The sequence below is a fragment of the Tyto alba genome, unplaced genomic scaffold (genome assembly GCF_018691265.1).
Source record: "Tyto alba isolate M040663 unplaced genomic scaffold, T.alba_DEE_v4.0 Super-Scaffold_20000042, whole genome shotgun sequence".
In the NCBI taxonomy this organism is placed as follows: Eukaryota; Metazoa; Chordata; class Aves; order Strigiformes; family Tytonidae; genus Tyto; species Tyto alba.
The window spans coordinates 11,820,408-11,843,857 of record NW_024881293.1 but is presented as its reverse complement, the minus strand read 5'-3'; the positions used below and the strand labels follow the sequence as shown (position 1 = coordinate 11,843,857).

General features: G+C 50.3%; 4 protein-coding genes across 5 annotated transcripts in view; 2 read left to right on the top strand and 2 right to left on the bottom strand.

The window, feature by feature from the left end:
- Positions 1–3,400, top strand: part of LOC122153646 (rho guanine nucleotide exchange factor 18-like) — a 30,663-nt gene extending 27,263 nt beyond the window's left edge. The window contains 1 exon segment of the mRNA XM_042794519.1: positions 63–3,400. Coding sequence (XP_042650453.1) covers positions 63–223 — 161 coding nt within the window. The 3' untranslated portion in view covers positions 224–3,400.
- Positions 3,401–10,054: 6,654 nt separating this feature from the next.
- LOC122153647 (ectoderm-neural cortex protein 1-like) lies at positions 10,055–14,111 on the bottom strand. The gene is made up of 3 exons (XM_042794528.1): positions 14,082–14,111; positions 11,609–13,420; positions 10,055–10,632 (listed from the first exon to the last, which is right to left on the bottom strand). Exon 2 carries the CDS (start codon positions 13,403–13,405, stop codon positions 11,636–11,638), a length of 1,770 nt encoding a protein of 589 aa, XP_042650462.1. The 5' UTR covers positions 13,406–13,420; positions 14,082–14,111; the 3' UTR covers positions 10,055–10,632; positions 11,609–11,635.
- A 2,314-nt stretch (positions 14,112–16,425) lies between these two features.
- LOC122153650 (peroxisomal membrane protein 11C-like) lies at positions 16,426–17,927 on the bottom strand. Of its 2 annotated transcripts, none has more exons than XM_042794541.1 (5): positions 17,689–17,927; positions 17,421–17,609; positions 17,153–17,331; positions 16,936–16,986; positions 16,426–16,814 (listed from the first exon to the last, which is right to left on the bottom strand). In XM_042794541.1, the coding sequence occupies exons 1-5, from the start codon at positions 17,821–17,823 to the stop codon at positions 16,592–16,594; spliced, it is 777 nt and encodes a 258-aa protein (XP_042650475.1). In that variant the 5' UTR covers positions 17,824–17,927; the 3' UTR covers positions 16,426–16,591. The 2 variants fall into 2 exon arrangements, with proteins under 2 accessions (XP_042650475.1, XP_042650473.1); XM_042794539.1 differs by having other exon boundaries at positions 16,426–16,811.
- TEX45 (testis expressed 45) lies at positions 17,863–23,356 on the top strand. The gene is given in 10 exon segments (XM_042794538.1): positions 17,863–18,397; positions 18,900–19,003; positions 19,189–19,283; positions 19,375–19,490; positions 19,826–19,944; positions 20,163–20,364; positions 21,301–21,386; positions 21,924–22,093; positions 23,291–23,319; positions 23,322–23,356. Coding segments are annotated over 10 exon segments (1,491 nt in total).
- Positions 23,357–23,450: the final 94 nt, after the last annotated feature.

Here is a 23,450-nt window from a genome sequence, read left to right as displayed (position 1 = left end):
GGAAGCGCATCAGGCTCTCTGTGCAGTGTCATGAATGTGTCCTCTCCCATTTTTTTCTATAGAATTGTATGGCCATACAGATGCTCAGCTGGAAGCACTTTCATCTGCCTCAGTGACCCTATTCAAGCCCAGTAATGCTCCCGTTCAGACGCTGGTGACCTCTCAGCCAAGTCCGTTGAATGTGCAAGATGATACCAGCAAAGAAGATGTCATTTTCTTCTAGTTGTTTCCATTTAAAGATTAATCTTCTGCCATGTTGTTTCAAGAACTCAGGCCCCAGTGTTCAACATCACAGAAACCTGACGTGGACGCCTTTTCATCCCTGCCCCATTACTACTAGCAAGGACCAGACCAGGATTACTGTTCTACTTTGTTGGCTTCTCTGCCAGCAGCTCAGAATGAGGGCACAGTAGTAACAATTTGCTTTTAGATTCTCCAAACATGGATATGTATTGACATATATGGTATGGGTATATAAATTCAGAGCATATTCAAATGCTGCCATTTATTGTAATGTGCTCTTTTCAGAGAATGTACACTCTTTGTGGGCACCATCTTGTAAATTGTTATAGTTGATGCTGAACCGCCCAGATTTTTATGTAAAAAGTTTTAGTAGTATGCCCCAAAATGGCTGCAAATTTTTAAATCCTTTTTCACAGGTACATGGTCGGTAATGGATTATGCTGACAGTGTGTTAACAACTAGTTGACTAGCAAGCCAGTCTCCTTACAGCCAGGCAGGACAGACATTGTGGTACCTGCTCAGAGGAGCCAGAACGGTGAATTCAGTGGAGCACACGCTCAGTGGCCAGGTACAGCAGAAGAAAGAAGGTAAGCTTCTTAACAGAGTCTTCAAGGGTCAGGAGCTCCACCTGCTTGTGGATGGGAAGGGTTGGACATGGGAGAATGCACGACGGTAATGAAGAGTTGGACTAAATGCACATTTCCTTGGCCATCAGCTGCACTGGGATACCTGTCTCCTTGGACACATTGGGCAGCTCTCCATGCTAGTGAGAGCAGTGCAGGTTCCCAAGCAAAACTCATGAGTTGGGTCAGAATGAACTTAGGGACTTGGATTTTGTTCTTTGCTGAAGATATGTATAAGAAGCGCTGGAATGCAGTAATTTATTGTCTTGTTTAACCCTGAGTTTTCTGCATCTTCTGTTTGTCTGTTAACTTGTTGGGACTTTACTCCAAGTACCAGAAGATATCAAAGCTGCTGTTACTGCAGAGACTTGTCTGCAGCACTGTGTTAGGAATGAAGGGAATAAGAACTGTTTGGTTTTAAAATTAAAAAAAAATATATTCTTAGCTAAACCTGTGTTGGTTAGCTGCTTACAGCTAAACCAGCTTTGATACCTCTTGTTAAATGGGTCAGTTCTTAATCGTGGAATGGTGATGACATTAAGTGTTCTGCTCAAAAGGCATTATTTCCCTTTGTAGTAATTTGCACAGTCATTTTGTTGTATTATATTACTTCACTCTGTATCTCGGTTCTTTATTACACGCATCACCTAAGGATGTGTGTTCCAGTATATGTTGAATGTGACCAGTCACATATATTGTGCAGTGGAGAGATTGTTTAGAGGGTATTATTACAGAATTAAAGAAATCAGTATCTCGGAGCTTAAAAACTTGGGTTAATACCTTTCAGAACACGATTGATAGTAGTTGTTTTCATAGCTTCAACTCTGGCTTAAAGTGATTTTTAACACCAGTGGATGGAATGCATGGTCAGTTCTCCATCCAGTCGCATGGCAATTTGTCAATCTCCTCAAATCATGCTGTCTCAGTGGTTAGGCCCTATGTGATGATATGCCTATGTTAAGGCAGTAACTTCACTTTGCTTGAAAGTTTCTAATTTCAGTAGTTACAGTGCAGGAAACATTATACATTTTCAGGAGAAAATACAGTTTGTTTTCAAGTGGTGATAATTTGGGTTATTGTCTTCAGACAAGAAACTGAAAAATCCAAATTTACTGGTCAGAGTGAGGGGAGACAGATAAGCTACAAAATACTGAATTGGGCCTAGGGAGCAAGCACTCCTTGCTGCAACACTTCTTGAATTTAAAGGTCGTCATCTTTGAGAAGCAAAACTGGCATTAACCTGAAGCAATGGCCCTGAGTTCAGTGAGAGGAAATGCCAAACCATCTGGCTTGTTACCAGACTGGTGATACTCCCCCACCGCCAACAAATTATTGCTATGAAATTGGACACACTTCACTGTAATACCAAAGGACTTCTTGGTAAAACATCAGTGTTGCAGAATTTATGCAGATTATCAGTGGCTAGATTGGCAGAAAACAGGATGGGGAACACAGTGATTTTTGTATCGTTGTGATCCGATGTTGATGATGGTTGGAACATAGTTCTACATTATATTCATTTTTTGCGTTCCTAAAGGCTAGATAGGAATAGAGAGGAAATCTTCTTAAAATTAATGTATCTTCCGATCAAGCCAGCATGTGAGATCCAGCAGCTCTTTAGGACTGATTTTTCAATCAGCTGATGTGGAGACTCCAGTCATCTCCGATATCCGTGTAATTTCGCCTGTAAGCATACAGTGAAGCAGCAAAAATGCACAGTATGTTCTCTCCTTCGTGCTGTGGTTTGGGCCACTCCTAGCGAACACTCTATGCCCCCATTGTCTTAAAGTACCAGGTTTTTAGGAGTTTTAGCCTGAAGTGAAGTTGCATCAGTGGAATAAACCACCTCAACCAAAGAGGGATGGCTCTGTTTGGGTATTTGAAAACAATTTTTGGAAACATTTATTTGGTTTAATTTTGTGCCAGTCCTAAAGTATGGGACAGAGTGTTCTATGAACTGAAGGTGTTTATTTGGCTACTTTCTTCTTCTGTGCAATGAATGAACTCGGATATGGAACAGTGACATCTAGAAAATAGGCTGCAGTGAGGTCTCATTTCTTTTAATGTTTTAGCTTAAATACTACTGTTTTCATACTTGTCAGCAGTACTTCGTATAATTTCTGGCTGTTAGCAAATGGACCCAGGACCGCTACAGGCTGGGCTGTTGGTTCAGCACCTCAAAAGCTCTGTGGAATACAGGTCTTCAATCTGTAACTGAGAAATTACCTTAAAAATCATTATCTGTCCCCAATACACATGTCTAGCTGCATCTAGCTTTATGAAAACTGTTTTCACCCTGAATAGAGACGGCAACTCCTTTCACTTGGGTCAAAACCATTTAAGTGCCATAGTTGGTATTCATGTGGCTTCCTGTTCAGTACTGTGCCTAGCTTGGGGAAGGCTTTAGAATCAGCAAATGCTGTGATATCTCCTTGCTGGTGCAGAGTTTACCATACCAGAGTATGGTAAAATTATTTGTAGGAGGCTGAGGGAAGCAAGTGAAAGATTTTTTTTTTTTTTTTTTTTTTTTTAAATAGATAATGGGTCATCTCTTCACTTCTGCAAAACTGAATCTGTGAAATTGTTATCAAATCACTCCAGTTGAGTGAACTAGTTTTGGACTCTTTACTCAAGTTTTACTCCTAGAAAAATAACTCTTATAGGCAAATTAGATTGAAAAATACTGCTGTGTCCTGAGCTAAGTAACCTGCTATTGATTCTGAGTAATATGCTTTCCATTTGGTTTTTTGATTACTTCAGATAAAAGTTTCCTTTTAAGTGATATCTGAGGATTAGACCATTCAAAATTCTGTGCCTCCCAGGTGCCTTTTGGCTTCTTTCTGAGCTGGGGTGTGGAGGAAATTACAGCACGAGCTTTGAACTGCCTTCTTTGCTTTGCTTCGTGTCATGGCCTTAAAATGATTGTCACGTTTGTCCTTTAATATTGTGATGTTGCGATGTAGAGGCTGTTTCTATGGTTCTGATTTTCAATTTTCTCTCTGGTGTAAAGGATGCTTCCTCTTTCCCTGCCCATCTGGAATATGGTCATTTTGTATTTCAGACTGAGGATCCCTCTGTGTTCACTAGTACTGAGCACATCTGCCCTGTGTGTATTGTAAATGCTTTCCTGGTTTTTAACTGTGCTATCTGTGAATTGTAGTTGTGGCATGTCCCACAAATTGAGATCGCTAATCATTTCCCAATGTGAGGCAGAAGAATCGGTATTTCTAGAGATGCTTGCTCATCAAGGTAGTAACATTCCTGCAAAGGTAGGAGTACTTCTGAATAATTTGCGGACAGTTTTTGTCTTTCTGACTAATAGTCAGATGATCCTGCATATATGGAACTTGGTGTTTGTCATTTGCATTTACAATGGAAGTTGAAACTTAAACTAGGAGAGGGTTAAAAGTACGTTTTTCGTTTCACTTGTACTTTCAACCTTGCAGAATAGGAGCTAAAGTTCCACGGTGCTGCTCAGTGGAGTCCCTGTGTGTTGTGCCCCTGTGCAAGGGAATTTGGAGCGTTTTGTTGTCTTCCCCAGCAGTTCTCGCATTTACAAGAAGAAAAAAATCTTGGCGCCAGGTTACACATGTGCTATCTTTGCCTGACTTTCTTGCTGAATTGGTAAAAGAAAGGCCTTTTCCCCTGCTCTCTCTTTCGAGGCCAGACCCAACATCTTTGTAACCACTGGCAGTTCTTTATCATCTACCATCAGCGTGTTATTCATCGAATACCATTTGTGTGAGCTCTGGTTCATACCATTTGTGCCATGTTTATAAATCAGTTTTTTATATTTTTGTACTGAAAGAATTGGAGCACTTTAGATAAGTTTATTTCAAATTCCATTTCTGCTTGTACCTGGAAGGAAATCTCTCATGCAAGTAGATCCTGTTGGCATAACTGCGTGCATCTCACTCAGAGCTGTGAACTCTCTTGATGCTCTTTAGTCTTAGGTCTGGTTTCTAGGCCCACCTTGCACTGTAAAGATTTAATAAATAATCATGGTCCATGGTTAAATTGACCATTTTGTTGGGGAAGCGTTTGGTTTTGGTTTTTGTTAGGGTGTAAACATTGTAAATAATTCCTTTACTGTTGATACTGCAGTAGCAACATCTTTGTAGTCTTTATTTTATTTGTAAAGTTGATGGTTAAATGTTAATATTCTGTTGAATTGTGCACTCTTGATTAATTGTAAACTTGATCTTAGCACACCAAATGATTTTTACAATGATTGCAATGTTTCTCCACTGAAGGATTTCAGAGCTGCAATAGGACTGAAACCAACTTCTAGCAATAAAAAAAAAAAAAAAAAAAAAATTAAAAACTGACTTCCTTTATTTATTATTTTCTGTTTGAACTGAAGATCAAAGCAGCAGCCGCTTCCCACATGCTTCTCATTTTCTACCCTGGACAGAAATAAGGTGCCATATGAACAAAAGTCTGCCGGTTTTCCCCAGGAGAGGACGGAGCACAGGAGGTGTTAAGTGGAGGATACCAGTAGCTGCAGACCTTGCCAGTGAGGTGAGCACGCTAGGAAAAAATCAGCTGGTCTCAAAATGTCTGAACTCATTATGCTAGTGAGAGAGTGAACTTAACAAAGTTGCTTATATTAGCCTGTAGGTACTTTGTGTGGTGCCAGTCTGAGACATGCCTGGCTCTGTCCCAGACAGTATCGGTTCCCATTTGGAACAAGTATAACAAAAATAGAAACTTTCTCCCTAGTGCTTGTGCCAATTTGGCAGCCCGCGCTCCCAGCACCATCCCATAGCCTCTGGCTGGTGCAGTGCTTCCCAGCTCCAGAGTCAGCAAGTTGTGTTTCCTGGTAAAATCCCCACTTGTGGCATCCTGGCAAGCAAGCCCAAAAACTGTAGCCTCGAATAATTTCTAGAGATTAGAACAGATGCAAAACTGGGGAGAGAGTGAGAGAACTGGGGCTTGGATCAGTACTCACAAAGGAAGAGGTTTGGTTTTTACCACCAGAATCCTCTGCTGTAGCCAGCATTGAGGAAAACCCTCCGCCAGTTTTGGATGGGACTGTGCCAGTGGTGCAGACTGGCCGCTTTGCACAGCACTCAGTCTTTGTGTCTGTCAAAGCGTCTTTGGAGGACCCAGGTCCTTTGTACAGGAGTCAGTAGAACACAGTCTGCATTTTTCAGTCCCTGAAGTGCGGCTGACATCTGGGTTGCGGCACAAACTGGAACTCAGTTGGAAAAACACAAGTTTTTCTACTTTTCTAACCTATGTAAATAATCAAAAACTTCCAGACACACCAGTGTTTAAAATACAACTTGATCTTTATGGGAAATAACGGACTGATGTGTTAGTGAATGGAGTTTTAAAGTAAGTGTGTGTGTGTGTGTGTAAGCTTTTGCTTGCAATTCCTTTGAGAGAATATTTCTTACATCTGCTTCTGCTCAGCTTCCAGGGAGCTGAGCTGCAGCGGCCGCTGGAGGTCACTGCCTCTGTGCGCTTTCAGACTGCACCGTCTGTCACAAGGCAAGTAACTTCATCTCCATTTATACATATTTTCCAGCAGCAAGAAATGGAATTAAAGTGATTTTATGGGGGACAGCTGAGAGGGACAGTCTAGGACCAAAGTTACAAAGAGCTGCTTCCAGAGCAGTGGGTTTAATTTTTATTTTCTAATTGCACTGTACTCTTTTGCAGCCATCATCCTTTGTCAGACCAGTAGGAATTGTTTCTAAAAAGACAGAAGGATCAGGGAGCTCCAGGGTTAATGTAGCCAAGAGGGATCCCTGCAGCACAGGTTCCCACTGGGAACTGCCCAGCAGCAGCAGCCCGGAGCTCAGCAGGGGCAAGTTTAAATCTTGGGCAGAATTTGCATCTGTTGGAAGTTTAGTGCTGGTGCAGCCATCAGTGTTCAAAGGAGCGTGGGTGTTCCTGTGTTAGGCTTTGGTTCTTGCCGCAACAGCAGGTCAGAGGTTCCTTTGGTGCTTGCAAACCCCCTGACTGACAGTATCATTGATAATGCTGTCGCTGGTCTGTGAGGCACAGTCTTGGTTTTTCACAAGGGTGTGATTTCAGGAGAGGGTGTGATTTCAGGACGGTGGCGGTGCCTTCAGAGCTGTTAACTTGCTCATACCAGTATTCCAGCAGCTCCGCCCTGCCTTGTCTCCCTTTAAAATCTGTAGCTAATTAACCCGAAACCCAAACCACATTCTTTCTATGTGGATGAATCATTCGGAGGCCATAGGCAATGACCAGCTTTATGCTAAATCTTCCTCTTTCATGTGGGTGAGACACGGCTGATGGTTCCCATACGTGCATCTGAGATTCATCCCCAAGCCAGATGCTTGAGGACAAACACGCACAAAGGATATTGGCTCTGCAGTGTGCTCTGACAGTGGGAATGTGCTGTTTTCTGCCTTTCCCTTTCCTCACCCCTGTGACTCAAATCCGGTTTAATTTCTCATCCCAGCAATGGGGCCAGCCCAGGGCTCCGCAGACAAGGGACGTGGGGCCTGTCCTTGTGTGGTGCCTGCATTGTTTGCTGCTTCTGGGCCCGTGGGATCTGGCAGAGGATAAAAGCCAAACCCTCTCGGAGCTGGCAGTGCTGGAGCGTGCGACGCACGGTTCCTGGCTCTGGGACAGTGTCTTATGCACAGGAGGCTCAAACAGGGCAGGGATCGCTTTGTTACGGGACTCTGGTACACAGGAGCATGAAAAATCCTCGCTGAGCAGGGCAACGTAGATGTGCCTGTCCCACGGCAGAGCAGCAGTCGGTGCCTTTTCATGGTGTGGGGCGCAGCGTGTCGCTGGACCTGGACCCATCCCGGGTGACTGCGTGTGATATGCAGATCAGTCAGGGGATTTCAGACAGGGGACATGTGTAATGTCCTTTCTTCCCTTCTAGAACATTTGAAGTCACGGACAAAAACCACACTGTAGGGTGTAGTTAGTTAGTTAGTGTTTTGTTTTTCCTGGGCTGCCGTGAATTGTCATTGTGACAGCAGCGTGTATGCCAGTTCCTTGCTAGATGTGTGCTGGGTGCACTGCAGAACATTTCAAGGATCCATATCCAATCTTAGCCAGAAAAGGGAATTTCTCAGTTAATGCTGTTCTGGTTTTTTTTGTGACTAACAGCACTGGCCATCCATGGCGGAGAAGGGGAAAAGGCTATGGGCTGCCTTGGTATACCAGCAGCACCTACGAACACAAGAACCAGTATAGTTCACTGAAAACCATCGCGGGCTGTGTATCTTGTGGCCAGGAGGGAGGTGGGTCAGTCTAATGTTGTATTTCTCTGGCTGGCGTTGAGAAGACTTTCAGGCTTTGTGTGAGAAGAGGAACATCGCATGGGCGAGCGATGTCACACTCAGATTGTTTTGGCTTTGAGCCTAGCGATGCCCATATGTGTTCCCTGTTATAGATGTGATCGTGGGCTGGGGTCTAGCTGGAGCAGAGCAGCCATGAAGTGGGGTTCTGGGGTAGGAAGAGAGGCCTAGGTTTGAGCTATGTTGAGGTACTAAATTCGTTCTATTAATTCAGGAGGATTTCTGTCCCAGTAACCAAATTAACCCTTAAACCAAATTCACCTGCAGCCCAGTTGGCCAAAATCTTCTGGCCCCTGCACTGAAGCAGTGAGTGGATCAATGCATGGAAATGTCAAACTGGGAAAACAGGTCTGTTGGGACAAAGTCAAGCATGCAAGAGTAAAAGGTGTCTAGCTTTCCCCAAGGGTGCTCCCCACTGTGCCGGGAGCTGGTTCCTGCCAGGAGGAGGTGGAGTTGGAGGGACAGCGCGGGGCTTTCTGCCAGATGAAGGAGGATGAAGGCAATGAAATGCAGCTCTGGCTGTCTTTGTTGCCAGAAGTGGGGAGCCACTGCAGAGCAGCCAAGCCCAGGTGCGCTTGAAGTGCTGGTTTTCCCTGAGAGGTAGTTAGCTGTAAGTATAGTTTGGAATAAGGCAACAATTCACAGACGTTTGCAAAAGCTTCGGCAGCAGGACCGCTCGCTCCCTGAGCTGAAAATGCCGTGAGTGTGGCTCAGATAACAGCCCAGCGCCAGGAGCAGGAGCCAGACGGAGACCCACAGTGCTGGAAGCAACTTTGTCCCTGGTGCAAAAGGCGGATGTGGCTGGGAGCCAACCTCTTATTGCTTGGCAGCATAAATAAAACAGCTGCTGCTGAAATGGCCATGAATGAAACCTCCGCTCCTCTGACTTGCTGAGCGAAGTCGGACTTTGTCCGACCCTCAGGAATAGATGTAGGTAGAATAAAGGTGAACAGGGATGGAGATGCTTCCTGCTGGTTTCTAGTCCCAGCCGTGTCCTGTGCTGTGACTTTCCCCTGCCCTGCAAGCACGCTTGCCTGCCTGCACTCGCATGTGCGAGGCATGGCCAAAGTAGGAGCTGCCCCACTGCTGCCCGTGGAGCTCCGGGCTAGCTTTGCTGGGCAGGCTCTGGGCTCCTCTCCCTGCAGCCTGGTACACAAGCCTCTTGGATCCAGTCACTGATGGAGGCAGCACAGCAAGGGTAAATAAAAAAGGGCCCAGCTGGGAGACTGCAAATGGCAGAGGCATCAGAAAACAGGATGGAAATTAAGTCAATTTATCTGCTTCAGCCACCAGCAGCAGGGCAGCTTGCTTCCTTCCAGTCTTGCCAGTTCTTGCCTATACTAGCAGCTAGGAAGGGTTGTGACATTGATTTATTTAACTCCGGAACAGAATAATGGATCACACCCAAACCGTGCTTCTGTGGCGAGACGGTTGGTTGTACCTTCAGTGCCTGTTTCCTCTGACCGTGCAGATTCCTGTCTCCTACCTCCCACCCTTACCAGAGCTTTTCCTTCCCAACCACTGCCCCCACCATCACCTGCAGCAGGGCCCGGGGCGCGCAGCCCTCAGGGAGAGACATGGCAGCACTTTCCTCCATTCCTTTTGGCAGTGAGGAAACCCAGCTCGCTAGAGATGACCAGGGTGAGGGCAGAGAATAGCTTCATCCTTGGAGTTTTAAACAGATTGGTGTGTCTTTTGAAGCTGGAAGGCAGTACAGGTCCTGAGCTTTCCTAAGTCCTGAGTTACAAAGACAGGAAGATCTGAGCCCTCTCTAGCCGATGAAGGTTTGGACTCTTAAGCAGGGATTGCTCTTCGCTATTTTGCTAAACATTAGTTCAAGTGTGGGCTGGGAAAACTTGCAGGTTTAGCATATAGGACAGGCAAGGGACATGGTGGATTTTATTAAGATTTATTGAAGCAGCTCCAGGCTGAGTAATAAACACACACAACTGCTGTATAAAAAAAAAATAAGGTACAGAACCAGCCCCTGGGCAAAGTGCTGTCACGTGTTTAGGCATTTCAGGCAACTGCCTCTGGTGCTGCCTGCATTCCAAATCACAGCAGACAGCAGCACAGCCCAGAGCCTCGACCAGCTACTCAGGAGCTTCCTTTGTCCTTTCTAGTAAATATCACTTAAACCAAAATATTCCATAAGAAGTCAAAAATATTCCCCTGGTTCCTGCTCTCAGATCACAAGAGTTAGGAGAAAACTTGGAAACCTTTTGCCGCCCCAAGGGACAGCACAAGCTGCCAGCCCGAGGAGGTCCCTCCGCGCTTGTCCCCTCCCTGCTCTGAATGAAGGGGATTTACAGCAGCAGTTCAAAGCCAAAGCCGGGCTGCCCTGGGCCCTGCTGACACTAACGAGATCCACGCAAGGGCTGGCATCCAGATCACACACTTGCTAGGAAGGAGGAGGGTCTTCTGTCTGGATCCTCAGTGAAGTGAGACACTGGCAAAATCAAGTGTGAAGCCTGGAGTGCAGAAAAAAAACATTGTGAGACCAGTGTGCAGCAAACCCAGAAACACTCCCCAGGCCTCAAAACCCCGAACACTGTTACCGTGGAGTGACTGCTGTGTATTTTCCCCCTACATCAGGACTTTCCCATAGGCATCACAGGATATTTTATTACATTTAACAAGTCCATTGGGGTAGTACATCTATTGCGAGGGGAAAAGAAAAACCTGCAGGGATCTGTGATTCACTGGCATCTTTTCTGCCAACAGCCTTCAGAAAGGTTTAACTCCAGTTGCGAATTTTTAAAAAGTTAATCACTGTGTAGCAGGAAAGAAATAGCATGAAAGGGACACCAGAGAATAATTACAAGTGGAGAAACCCTGTGTTTATATGTAGACAGGACTTGTCTTACAAATGCAATTACCAACCACTCTAGGACTAAATCCCAGCTGTGATCTTATTCTGGCCCCAGCTCACATCCCTCACATCCCACAAGACATTTGGGTGCCACAAGCAGATTAACCGTGGCACCAGAAGCGGGCTGCTGTGCTAAAAGCAGCAGCCAGTCCCCCATGGCACCGCGCGGTCTCCCCCAGCTCCTGCAGCCAGCCTGCCTCTTAACATAACCATCGGCTCCACGAGTTTTCTGTACCAGGGAGGACACCCAATCCTCCTCGCAGAGAGCATTCCCCGAAATCTTTGCATAGGCCAAGACTCAGTGGAAGGGCTAGGATGCCAGGTTAAGTGTCTTGTTATTTATACTGATCTTCTCCCCGCAGCGTTTCAGCACCTAAAGAGACAACCTCCCTCTCCTGCAGGGTTTTAGATCCCAAACTACCAGCCTGGAAGCACCTTCTGGACCCGGTGCTCACACAAGGCTGTTCTCCAGGACAACTCCAATCCAGATCCACGTGCATCTGCCCCTCGGGGTTTAACCCTTGTGCAGCGCCAAGTTATATAGGGGAGCTCTGGGTTGATCTGCAACTATTTACCTTCCAGGTTCTTCGCCACACCGTGACTCAGGCAGACAGGTACTTCCAGGTGCTGACAAAGGCAGTGGGGATGAGGGAATAGGGCACTGTCGTGACGCTGCTCCAGGTGTCGGACGACGGATCGTAGCAGTCCAGCGTTTTGCAGCGCTGAGCCCCGCAGTAGCCCCCCACCACGTACAGTCTGTTACCCGACGTAACGGCGCGGCAGCTGATGCGCTTGGCGGTGACGTCCCCGAATTTGGACCACTGGTAGGTGTCACTGTGGAAGCGGTAAGCGGAGCTGGCGGAGAACTCCGTGTCCCCCCCGATGACGATGATGTGGCTGCCCACCACGGCGGCGGCCGTGTATCGCCAGGGCTGGGGGCAGCTGGTGGGCACCGTCCAGCGGTTCTGGCAGGGGTCGAAGCACTGCACCTTGGGCAGCTTCTCCTGGTTGGCGCTGGTGCCACCGAAAACGAAGAGCTTCATCTTGGCTCCCACCACGGCGGCGTTGCTTACGCCTTCTCGGAGAGGAGCCACCAAGGACCATTTGTCCAGCTGTGGGTCGTAGTGTTCGACTTGCTTCAGCGAAACGGAGGGGGAGGCCGGGAAGGCCCCGCTCACGGCGGTGTGACCCCCCACCACGTACAGACAGTGGTCCAGCTCAGCGGAGCCGTGGCCAAACCGCGCCACCAGCATGGGAGCAGCTTTCGCCCACTCGTCGTGGAGGGTGTCGTAAACCCAGACGTCTCTGGAAGCGCCGTTCTCGGAGCCTTTGCCGCCGGTGATGTACACTTTGCACCCGATGGCGCAGGCACTGCACTCTTTACGAGGGCTTGGGATGTCGGCACGAGGAATGATCTCGCTGGTTTTATGATCCAGCATGTAAATCTTGTCGCACATGAAGGTCTGGCCACCGAGCAGCAGCAGGGCCTGGCTGACCTTGCGGGGTCGGGCGCAGCACCCCGTCACAAGGCCGTCATTTTGCAGGATCTTCATTTTGCATCGTACGGCATCGGCCACGATCTCTTCCCCCAGCTTGTGGCTGGTCACCAGCTTCTCACAGGCCACTTGCTTCCGCAGGTAGGACTCGGGCAGAAGGGCCAGGCGGACGGAGCGCAGCAGCTCTGGCAGAACTTCGTGACGTCGGGGCAAATCGTACCGGATCCAACCTATAACAGCCTCGTAGACCAACGTCTCATCCTCTACTTCCAGCTCTTCACTCTCCACCAGCTCCAGCAGCTTGTCTTTGGGCAGCCGGAGGAAGTCTTCGGTCTTGCAGAGCGAGGTGAAGTTGGCCAGCGCCATCCTCCAGGACAGCTCCAGCAGCCGCTCGCAGCAGTGGGCATCGGACAGCAACAACATGTTCAAACAATTCCCAGGGTAGAGATTCTTCTCCAGGAAGTCGGCCGAAGCATCCCGAATATCCTGAAACTGCAACATGTCCCCAGCCTCCAGCAAGGACTCCGCGTTCTCCTCATTAATCAGCACCCGGGCCGAGTAGGCGTAATCCAACAGCAGCTCCAGCACCTCGGGGTGGAGGGAGTCGTGGAAGTTGACTTCGGCGTCTCGGCTCTCTTTCAAGCCCCCGCTGAACATAGCGTCGAAGTAGCGGCTGCAGGAGGCCAGGACGGCCCGGTGGCAGTGGAAGGTCTGGTTCCCGGCTCGCAGCACCGCGTCGGTGAAGAGGTGCCGCTTGCGGAGCAGGTTGAGGTGGGTGAGGAGGCTGTCGGCATGGCCCGGTTTGTGAAAGAGGTGGATGTTCATGGAGCCGGAGCTGGAGCGAGATTTGCGGTTCTCGTGGCTGCTGACGGACATGGTGCTGAGCCTTCTCTGCGAGGGCAAACGGGAGTCAGCAGGGACGAGCCCCGTGGCACCGGGAGCGCGGGGGGGCGGGGGGGGGGGTGTCCCGCGGCGGTGGGGCTCGCCCAGTGCAAACCGGAACGGGGCACCGGGCGGTCGCGGGCCAAACGCCGGTGCAGAGAACGGCTCCGCCGGGCCCCGCGTAGAATCGGGGGAGTGAAGGGGGGGGGGTGTCCCGATGTGCAGTTCTGGTGCTGCCCGACGCAGGCGTTGCCCGCTCCCGGTGCCCCCGCGCTCCCCGCGACACCCTCTCCCGGTGCCGCCTTCCCCCGGTGCACCCCGTCCCCGGTGCCCCCCAGCTCCCGCACCCCCCGCTCCCGGTGCTGCACACCCCCGCTCTCGGTGCCGGTGCCCCCCCTCTCCCGGTGCTGCACACGCCCGCTCTCGGTGCCGGTGCCCCCCCTCTCCCGGTGCTGCCCACGCTCGGTGCCGGTGCCCCCCCCTTCCCGGTGCTGCACACCCCCGCTCTCGGTGCCGGTGCCCCCCCGCTCCCGGTGCTGCCCACGCTCGGTCCCGGTGCCCCCCCTCTCCCGGTGCTGCACACCCCCGCTCTCGGTGCTGGTACCCCCCCCGCTCCTGGTGGTGCCCAACCCCGGTGCCGGTGCCCCCCTCTCCCGCCTCCCGCGCTCACCCGCCGCTCGCCGCCCGTTCTGCCGCCGCGCCCCGCCGCCGCGTGGCCCCCGCGCCGCCGGCCCCGCCCCTCCCGCGGCGGAACAGCCAATCACCGCCCTCCTCCGCGCTCTTTTGTGAATGGGAGCCGGGGCCGGCCGTGCGCATGCGCCGCCCCTTAACCCTTTCCTGGCTGCCGGCGGCGGGTCCCTCCGTCCCCCCTTTTCCCAGCGCTGCTCCCCCCGAGCCGAAGCAGCTTACTCGGGGCAGGAGCACCGCTCCCTCCCGCAGCAAGGCTTCGGCAGCCGAAAGGGGGATGGTAGGGCAGCCCTGACGCTCATAAAGCCCGGCCGGAACTTTGGCCGCGGAGCCACGCTGCCATAAATGGGCGATAAAAGCAAAAATCCGGGGTCTGGGCTGGAAGCGGCAGCTCAGCCTTTAGCTCCCGGCTTGCTGACAAAGGGAGGTCACAGCCCGAACAAACTATCCCTGCTCAGCAAATGTTCTCCTGCATGGGGCAGAGCAGGAGCTGAGTTGGGCTTAAGGCCGCAGCAGAAAAGAGGAGAAAAAACAAAACAAACAAAAAAAAAAAGAAAAAAAAAAAAAAGACAGATTTTGAGAGGATTGGGGTGGGGGCTTGGACTAAGAAAGAGCGAATGCTGGTCTGGCCAGTCAGCAGCCACCATCGATGTTTAAATATTGTGTGTCAGGAGGGACCAAAACCCCTCTACGGAAAAATAGGAATTTCAGAAATTCTTAAGTACCAGATTTTGCATTATCTTTGCACATTTCAGTTTGTCCGGCGCTTCACCGGCTGTGATTTAAAAATCACTCCATGAGGAAGGGGATAAAGCAAGCACATTTAGAGCGGTTTACAGCAACCTTTCTTTATGTTAAAATGAAAAACATGGTTTAGAGTTTTACTAATTTGGTATCAGAGGTGTGTATATTTAATTGCTATAGTTCCACCTTGTCCCACACTGAGTAGGCGAGAGTGTTCAGAAGGAATGGATTCATGGGGTTAAGAATACAAAGAGATAGAATCTGATTTCTGATTAAAACCCCACCAAATTGCAGCAGGAGCCACCGCAGCTGGTGACAGGACGAGGCAGCAGCTACAGCTGTCCCCAACGCCAGGCCCCGGGCTCTTCAGGCACAAGACCTGTGGCATGAGTAGAGGCAAAAGGAGTCTTTTCCAGCTAAACCTGTACCAAAACTGGTAAATGTGACACCAAATTCTGAGCACAATGAGGGAGGTGTCTGCTGGGGCACTTGGCAGGGTGAAGGTCCAGATAAATGGCGAGGACAGGGCGGAGGATGAAGAGTATCAAGACCTCGCTCTGCTCTTTGGACACAGGCAGGAGAGTTTCCAGTGTCAGTGCCAAAACCAGCAACAACAACAACAAAAGAGATCAAACCTCCTGGATGTGTGATGGGCACCGTACTGCGTCCCAGGGAGCACAAGCACCACGCAGGCTGAGCGGGATTGTTTTCAAAAGATGCATTTCCATGACAGTCAGTCAGGTGCTCTAAATTATTTCGGGAGAAGGAAAGCTGATAACAGATGGGGAGCTGCAGCCAACGCAGCACAAACGTTTTCTGTTGCCTAGGCACGGCTCAGAGCTTTCTAGAACCAGATAAAAGAACATTGGCCCAGTTATCTGAAGGACTGATCACTCAAGGCCACCTTTGAAGTATTTGTCTCATTTATTATTGGTACCGCCTAGAAATATAACTATAAAACTCATCTTGGCATTGGTTTGATTGGTCCTTTGAAAGGTGATTAATAAATTTGCTGTTTTTTAAAAAAAAAGTCTGTTGGCTGCTGCTGGAGCCTGGTGGAAGAGCTCCACCCGGTGGCATTCCATAAAGGCACGGCTGGAGGCTGAGCGCTGCCTCTTGTTTCCCCCAGGAAGTCTCAACTTTCAGTATTTCCCCTTAAGATGAGCAACACAGCCCAGAAGAAAGCCTCTCGAGGAACTGTGAACAGTTGCTGTTCCTTTCCCATTTCCCCTCAAAACACAACAGTCACAGCCACAATAACCGCTTGCTCCTCTCCGTGCTTGGGGCACCTGCTCCGGGCTCAAACACCAAAATATCTGATGGAGAAAGTTCCCTGATACCAGTCACCCCTCCCTGGTTCAGACAAGGCACCGAGACCAGAGGAGTTTTGTGCGACAGAACCATGGCCTCTTCCCCGCCTAACGCTGACTTTGTGCTCTTTTAAATTACTGCATGTGTCTTTTGGGACAGAGGAAGGAAGAATGGAAGTGACTTTTCCCCTCTATTTTCCCAGTCTTAGGAGATTTCTTGATTTTCAGAGGGTTCACCTGAAAGATTTCTGTGATGAAGAGTGATAAAACTTGTTAGCCGCAAACAATCCTCTCTGTAATAGACATCTTGACTACAGTCCCAATTACAGGATGTGTGAAATTACAACCAAAAACACCCAGGCATGTTAAAATACACCCTGCCTCACACTAAAGGCATTTTTGCCGTGTAAAAATTTGCCTCCTGAAGCTTAATTATGTTTTATACAGCTTCAGAATTTCCTCCTCCAGATGATTGGTAGATTCCAATCAGGGAAGATATGGTCCCCAGGAGACCGACTAGCCAGGGAGGAAAGCGGCCAGCCCAAAGGAATCCCGGCGGCAGCCAGTGGATTGCGTTGGAGAGATCTGCTGCGTCTGTGAGGATGCTCAAAACTTCAGCCTTTACTTGGGCTTTTGTTTCCTTTTGACTCTCCTTTGTACTGCTGGAAGCAAAACTAACATTAGTGAAAGCCCATAACGTAATAATAATCAGTGATAGCTCACAGATGAGGGCAGATGTATTTGGGTTAGATTAGCTGTAGAGCCAAGGAGGGGAAATCATACCACTTGTGCTGCCTCAGCTTTCTTCTTAACTGGAACAAGATTCTCAGGGATCTGAAAACAAGACAACAGAGTTATTTTCTCCGCAGCGCCAAGGGGGAGGATTTTTATCTCTTGCATTAAGCGCATCGGTGAGGAAGCGTGCATGCTTCTGCGGCTGAGAGGGTCCTCCATTTTAGCCCGATCACAAGGGGATTCGTTCCCTGTCCCATCCCCTTACCGCAGGATGCCCAGGAGGAGGGAGAAAGCCCAGAGCACTGTGCTCAGCGTCCACCAGTTCCGCGAGCCGAGGCGGACAACGCCGGCATCCGCTGCCCAGGCGATGTGCTCGCAGGGATAGTAGAGCTGGTTGGCCAGGTTGCAGAGCACCGACAGCGCCCGCACCAAAGTGTCCTCATCCTGCGGGGAGCACGGGGGACACGACACACCTTGGCGCTGGTGGGGCGGGAGGGGGAGGCCGCCGCTGCTCCCCACGGCCCTGCGCTCACCTTAGGGCCCAGCCCGTAGCTGCAGCTGTAGCTGAGCATGGCGAAGTCGTCGAAGAGGCGGAGGGCGGTGCGGCAGGCGCTCAGCTGGGCCGACACGGCCAGGAGGCTCCCGGGCAGCCCGGATGGCGAGGCCTGAGGCCCGGCCAGCGCTCCGCCCGCCAGCTGACAGCCATAGCAAAGCGCACGGACCTGCGGAGGCACAACCCGGTGAGAGCCCGGCCGTCCCGGCCGCTCAAGGACCCTGCCGGGCCGCTCCCCGCCCACTCACCACCCGGTCGCGGCCGCGGTAGGTCTCCAGCACAGCGACTAGGCCGCGGAAGGCGCCCGCCGCCATAGCAACGGCTTCCCGGATGTGCCGCCGGCGGCGCGGGGCTTGCCGGGAAGGTGGCGGAGCCGTCGCCATGGCGACGCGGCCCGGTACCCAAACCGCGGCCTTTCGGTGATGGCTGCGGCGGCGGCGGCAGCGATCCCGGCCCCGCTCACCGGCCTCGCCTTCCTGAAGGCATCGCACATTCAGCTGGGGGCTGACCGCTGGACGCCGCGCAGCGCCCGGCGACCATTTTCTCACAGCCAGTTCCCCCCACTCTGGGGGGTTTACCGGCCGGCGCCGGCCCCGCCGCCCCGCAGCGAGTGGGCGCTGAGGGCGGCTGGGGGTGACGGCGGGGGAACCTGCTCGGAAACTCGCCTGGCGTTTCCAGAGAGGCCCCTGCAGCGGGTGGCCCCCGTTGTTCGCCCGGAGCCACGGCTCCGCATGCACACAGACCCCCGCATCCGCGTCCTCGCCTCGGCGACGAGGGAGAGCTTCCCCTGGCCACACGCCCCCCTTCAGACACCCCCCCGGCCCACGGCCGAGAAATGGAAGGATGACGTTCCATGTGGCGACAGAGAGAAAATAAGGCTCCCGCCATCCCTCTACGCCTTTTCATACCCAGCGTGGGAAATCCAGCCTGCTGCCAGGCCATGGCACTCGCACTGGGGTGAGCTGTTTTAAGGGCTGATGTGTCCCCAGCAGACCTTCCTGGCACCAGGGCTTGGCTCAGAGTCCTGCTGTGAAAAATTAAAGCTGTTAGAACTATTAGGATATTTTGCCTTCTCTTTATATAGCTGAGTAAATCAATCCGATGCTCATAAAACAGGTTAATAGCACTAACTAGAGCCACTCGCTAGCCGAGCTTTTTGCTGCGCAGCCTTTCCAGCTGCCTTTAACACTTGCTGTATCCCCAGATGCTGCAGTTTTCACCCCAGAGCTGCATCACTTCTGAGGCACCACATCCATGTTCTGCAGTGTTGCAACTCACTGCAACCCGGTGTCAGTTGTTTTGCCATTTCACTACACAAAACAGATTCAGTAGTATTGAAATACTAAAAGAGCAGCTGCCTCAAAATTGTAGCTTCAATATCATTAATATTTCCTTATAAGGGTAAACAGAGCATTTTTAAAAATAACACCATTCATTCTCCCTTCTGGCTGTTTGGCAGGATGTGTTCCTACTATTAAAGGGGATGGACAGTCCTATTACCACACTTCTTATCAAGCACAGTTTAAAGGTGAATGGAGTCCACCTGCAAAGCCCAGTGAAAAGGTAACAGCATGATTTTGGGGACGACCAAGATACAGTCAAAGGGCAGCATGTTCCCATGTTGAATTCCATCCTGAAAGGGGTGGGATCCGTGCAAGTGAAAACCAGATGAATGGAAAGACAGAGCAGGGAGACAAAGGAATTATGCTTTAAGTGGCTGTTCTGTAGCTCTCTTGGCTTCCCTTCAGCACATGTCTACTATTACATTTGGGGATCCCAGAAGCAGTGGATCTATGAGTGAGCAGAAACATGCCTACAGTGCCCCGGACAAGCGGAGACACAGGTATCAGCAGGAGAACCTGATGGGCATCCCTAGGAACTGCTCTTTCTGATGAACTTTGCTAGTTAAGCAGCTCATATCTGGTATCTCGCAGGGTCTATGACAAGGAACGTGCTGCCTCCCAGATCCACCACACAAACATGCAGCTGGGGGACGGTTGCATCAGATTCTCCACCTCAACGTCAGAGCTCTTCCCAGTGCACAATCTAGGTAGGGTAGGTCTGTGACACAGAGGCCACATGTACAGACCACTACTGGGGTTTATAATGAGCTGAACAGTAGGTTTTATCACTTGGGTTTAGTGTAGTAATTAAAGATACAGTGCATTCATATGATATGTATATAATTTGATATTTTGAATAGTTTTTACATACTCAGCACCAGTGTCGTCACTGTGAGGCTCCCTTTCATCCTCACTCCACTTCCCCAGCAGGTTAAATCGCTGTATTCATTCCTGTGCTCTACTGCACAAGGAGAAACTGTTGTAGGTATAAATTGTTCAGAGACTGAGGCACTCTAATATCCTTCACTTTTGCTTTTGCCAGAGCCTGTAACTACCGCTCATCCAAACAGATATGCCTCATCCATCCCCAGAGGCGACGAGGACCCTGAGAGAAATCAAGCATTGGCCAGCAGTACTACTACACAGCTCTCCTACCCAGAGGTCTGTTTCCAGCTTTGCTGTGTGGGTGTTTCTCTGGTGGAGACCCTCTCTTCTTTTACTCACACTGCTCTGGTGCCTAAAGCCGACGTCTTCTTCTCTTCTCCCCTCCTCACACCACGTGGCAGCGCTGGACACTGGGCTGTGTAGGGTGCTAATGTGCAATAGGGCGCCTTTCCCAGCCACAGCCTGTTTCTGTTAAAGCAGCTCTTGTCCTCCAGACTGACAGGTGGAACCTCGCACCGAAGCCTGACTCACTACTTCAGAAACATCAAAGCAATGTCTGCTTGGGAGAGGAGTGTTCAGGATCCAGTTTCTTCAGCACAACGCAGCAGGCAGACTATCAGCCACCCTGCCAGGGCCAGAGGGTGATGGCAGACAGCAGGAGCCACCGCGAGAACCACGTCCCCTTCACCTATCACAGTAAGGCCGTGTTGCTCAGACCGTGGTGGTGCTGTATGAAGCCTGCTGAGGTTCTCCTGGCTCTTTGCAAGGGGCAGAGGTGCCTGGTGCTCTGGGGAAGGAGGCAGCACGGACATCTCGAGTTGGAGATGGCAGGGAGGCGCTGGTGCAGCATCGTGTCTTCAGTAAAATGAGACTGTTACCCCAAAACCAGGCAGGACAGCCATGCCTACTGCTGCTGGTTCTCACAGCGGCTCCTAATCTCAGGAGAGATTTCACCTTCCCAGATGCCATCTCACTCACTCTGATGCCTGTGCCAGCCATAGGCATTCACTGCCATCACACGGCAATTCAGGTGTTGTGAAAGACTTCTAAGACATGAACCAGTGGCTCGATCTTTCTCCCTTGCTACATTTGTTTTTAGAAGTTGTTTTGCATTTGTATTTGGGAGGAAGGAGAGGATTTCAATCAAAAGCTGTGCTTATGCAACCTCAGGAAGGGATGTGGTTAGAGCTGGTCATGGAAGGCATTAAGAAAATCCTCCTCTGACGTTGCCTCCTGTTTCTGATGGCCAGTACTCTGCAGCTAAAAGAGAGGTCCTTTCATACCATGTATCTGGTTTTAAGCCATTTATTTTACTAAATGTGGAACAGATCATAGTTGAATCGATCTCTTCCTCGGCCTCAACCTTCTGGAGTAGCTCCATAACTAGCATATGGAGTGATATTCCTGTAACTGCCATGTGAATTTCTTTATTTACCTCCTCACCCTGAGAATTGTTTTCTGTCTGGGCAAAGGTTTTCAGCAAAGTGCTGACGGCAAAGCCTGTCTTTTCCTCTCGTTAATGGAAATGCATGCAGATCTGTGACTGCAAGTCAAACTGCAAAGCTTTTCTGGTGTTGCCTCCTAATTTACTGGCTTGAATTTAATTTTTATTTCAATTCCATCTGTCAGCAGATGAAAGTTCTGTCACAACCACGCAGGCCATGCTGGTCCCACACAGACAGCAGAAACAACGACTCTCCAAAGACATGCTACAGCAGGTACAGCCTTAATAGGCTTGGATTTACCACGGGGCAGCTTGGGGAAGCGGGATTATACCAAGTGAAGCTGTAGCCTGCCCATTAACATCATCAGTTTTGGTGTTGTTAGCTCTTGAGCGACTTGAGATGGGACAGCCGCGCAGCAAATCCTGTCTGCCTCCAGTCTCAAGTAAATGCTCTGTGGGGAGCAGAGTTGTAGCTGAAGAAAAAATCTTTGAAGGGAGAGGAAGGACAGGCAACCAAATTCCTAAACCAAGGAACATTGGAGGGAGGAGGAAGGTGATTCTGGTCCCTCACAGAGGATCAAAGGAGGAAGACTGGCATGGCTAGAGGCATCCAGCCAGGGTAAAGGTCTGCACCATCAGCAGAGAAGGCTGTGCATCTGCCAGAGAGGGAGAATGCAGGCTGGCACAGACTGCAGCTGCCTGGTGGGGTGACCCCTCAGGTAGCAACACAGAGCTGAGATGTAGGGGCTGTCAGGTTCCACATTACCACCCGCCCCTGACCCATGTGCTGAAAGCTTTCCTCTCTCCTCAGATCAAATGCTCACACCTGGGGCTGCCCTGGAGGGCGCAGGACCTCTTCAGGACTGAGCAGAAAGATGAGTTCACACCCAAGTCCAGAGGCCCAGCAGAAATCCAAAAGGCAAACTCCCAAGTGAGCCGTGTCCCCCTGGGGAACCTGAAAAAATACTGTCCCCAGAGGAAGGTGATCTTCGCACGGTGATGTTCTCCCAGCTTCAGTGACCACCCAGCCCTTGCTACCCACCGCGGACTGCCTACACCTCATGTTACCCGTTAGCAGTCCTAGCACCCTGCTCTTACCCTGTCTGGGTGTTATTACAGGGAACATTTATTTCTCAGATTTAATGAGGACACAAGAAGGTGGTGTGACAGCAAGAATAAACACTGGGAGATTAGCCCAGAGACATGGGTGACACATCTCTTGGGATTGCGAGACCCACTGAGTGCCTCTAAGGCAGGCGCTGGGGCAGGAGGAAGCAGATGGGGTAGGGGGAAGCTCAGAGAAAGGGCAAGAGATCAGTAGCAAAGTGAGAGGCACTGTCAGGGCTGTGTGGGGGCTGGAATATTCCCTTATTATCTGTTTGGATTTTGGTGTCAAGGCCTGAAACCAAAGGTCAGTGAACAGTAGGGCAGAGAGGTAGCTCTCCCCAGCTTATGAGTGGGCTGTTTTCCTAGAGGTGAGCTGTGTATTTTTGTTGAGCTGATAACTTGCATGGGTTTCCTGAATGCTGAGCTTGCACTATCTCTGTTTGGGATACAGGTATTTTGAAGATGGATCAGTGTGGACCCATCTGCCCCCTCCCTGGGGAGGCTGAGTGATCCAGGTCAGCTGCTGCCTTGCCACAGCTGCCACTTTGCAGGCTCTGGTCATCCTTTTGGTGCAGACGGGTCTGATTCATGTGTGCTGTGAGCCAGCACCGAAGCATTTGAGCACGAATTACTAAACCATTTAAAACTGCTGCAGTTTGTGTGTGAACAGGGGCTGGGCCCATGAGCCCTCATGCTTTCCTCTTGGGATTTGACTCTACCTCTTTCAGGAAAGGGACAGTCTTTGCTCCACGCGTACTGCAAAGAAACCACATATTCCAGTCTTGCAAATGCACACAGGCACCTCACAGTATCTCACACTGGTATGTTGCAAACACCTCAATTCAAACACCTAAATTAAATCATTTGGTGTAGTAACAGGGTCTTGCATCTGCTACAGGTATGCCCCATTACTTTTATGTGACCCTGAGGTAGCACTGTCACCTGTGCTACTGCAGAAACAGGCACGCTTCACTGGGGATAAGTGGTGAACATCACCCTTTTGGTGGAACCAGCTGGCTGGGGAACTGTTGCTGGGAGGTCCCTGTGGTTATTCACTTTCTTTTTCATGTGGATTTTGATGCAACTTCAGACACAGAAAGTAAACTGGCTTTCGGGGTAAGGGTCTTTGCTTTCTAAACTCCTCTCCCACCCCTTCCAGCAATGCCCCAGGAGTGCCCCAGCTGGCAAGGCCAAGCAGGCTTTCTTCGATTCCCCCATCTACAGGAAATCT

Coding starts and splice junctions, on each gene's coding strand:
- LOC122153647 (XM_042794528.1), bottom strand. CDS start 13,405: ATGTCCGTCAGCAGCCACGAGAACCGCAAATCTCGCTCCAGCTCCGGC.
- LOC122153650 (XM_042794541.1), bottom strand. CDS start 17,823: ATGGCGACGGCTCCGCCACCTTCCCGGCAAGCCCCGCGCCGCCGGCGG. Junction 17,610..17,688: donor ACCGCGGCCGCGACCGGGTG/GTGAGTGGGCGG, acceptor GTGCCTCCGCAG/GTCCGTGCGCTTTGCTATGG. Junction 17,332..17,420: donor GCTACGGGCTGGGCCCTAAG/GTGAGCGCAGGG, acceptor TGCTCCCCGCAG/GATGAGGACACTTTGGTGCG.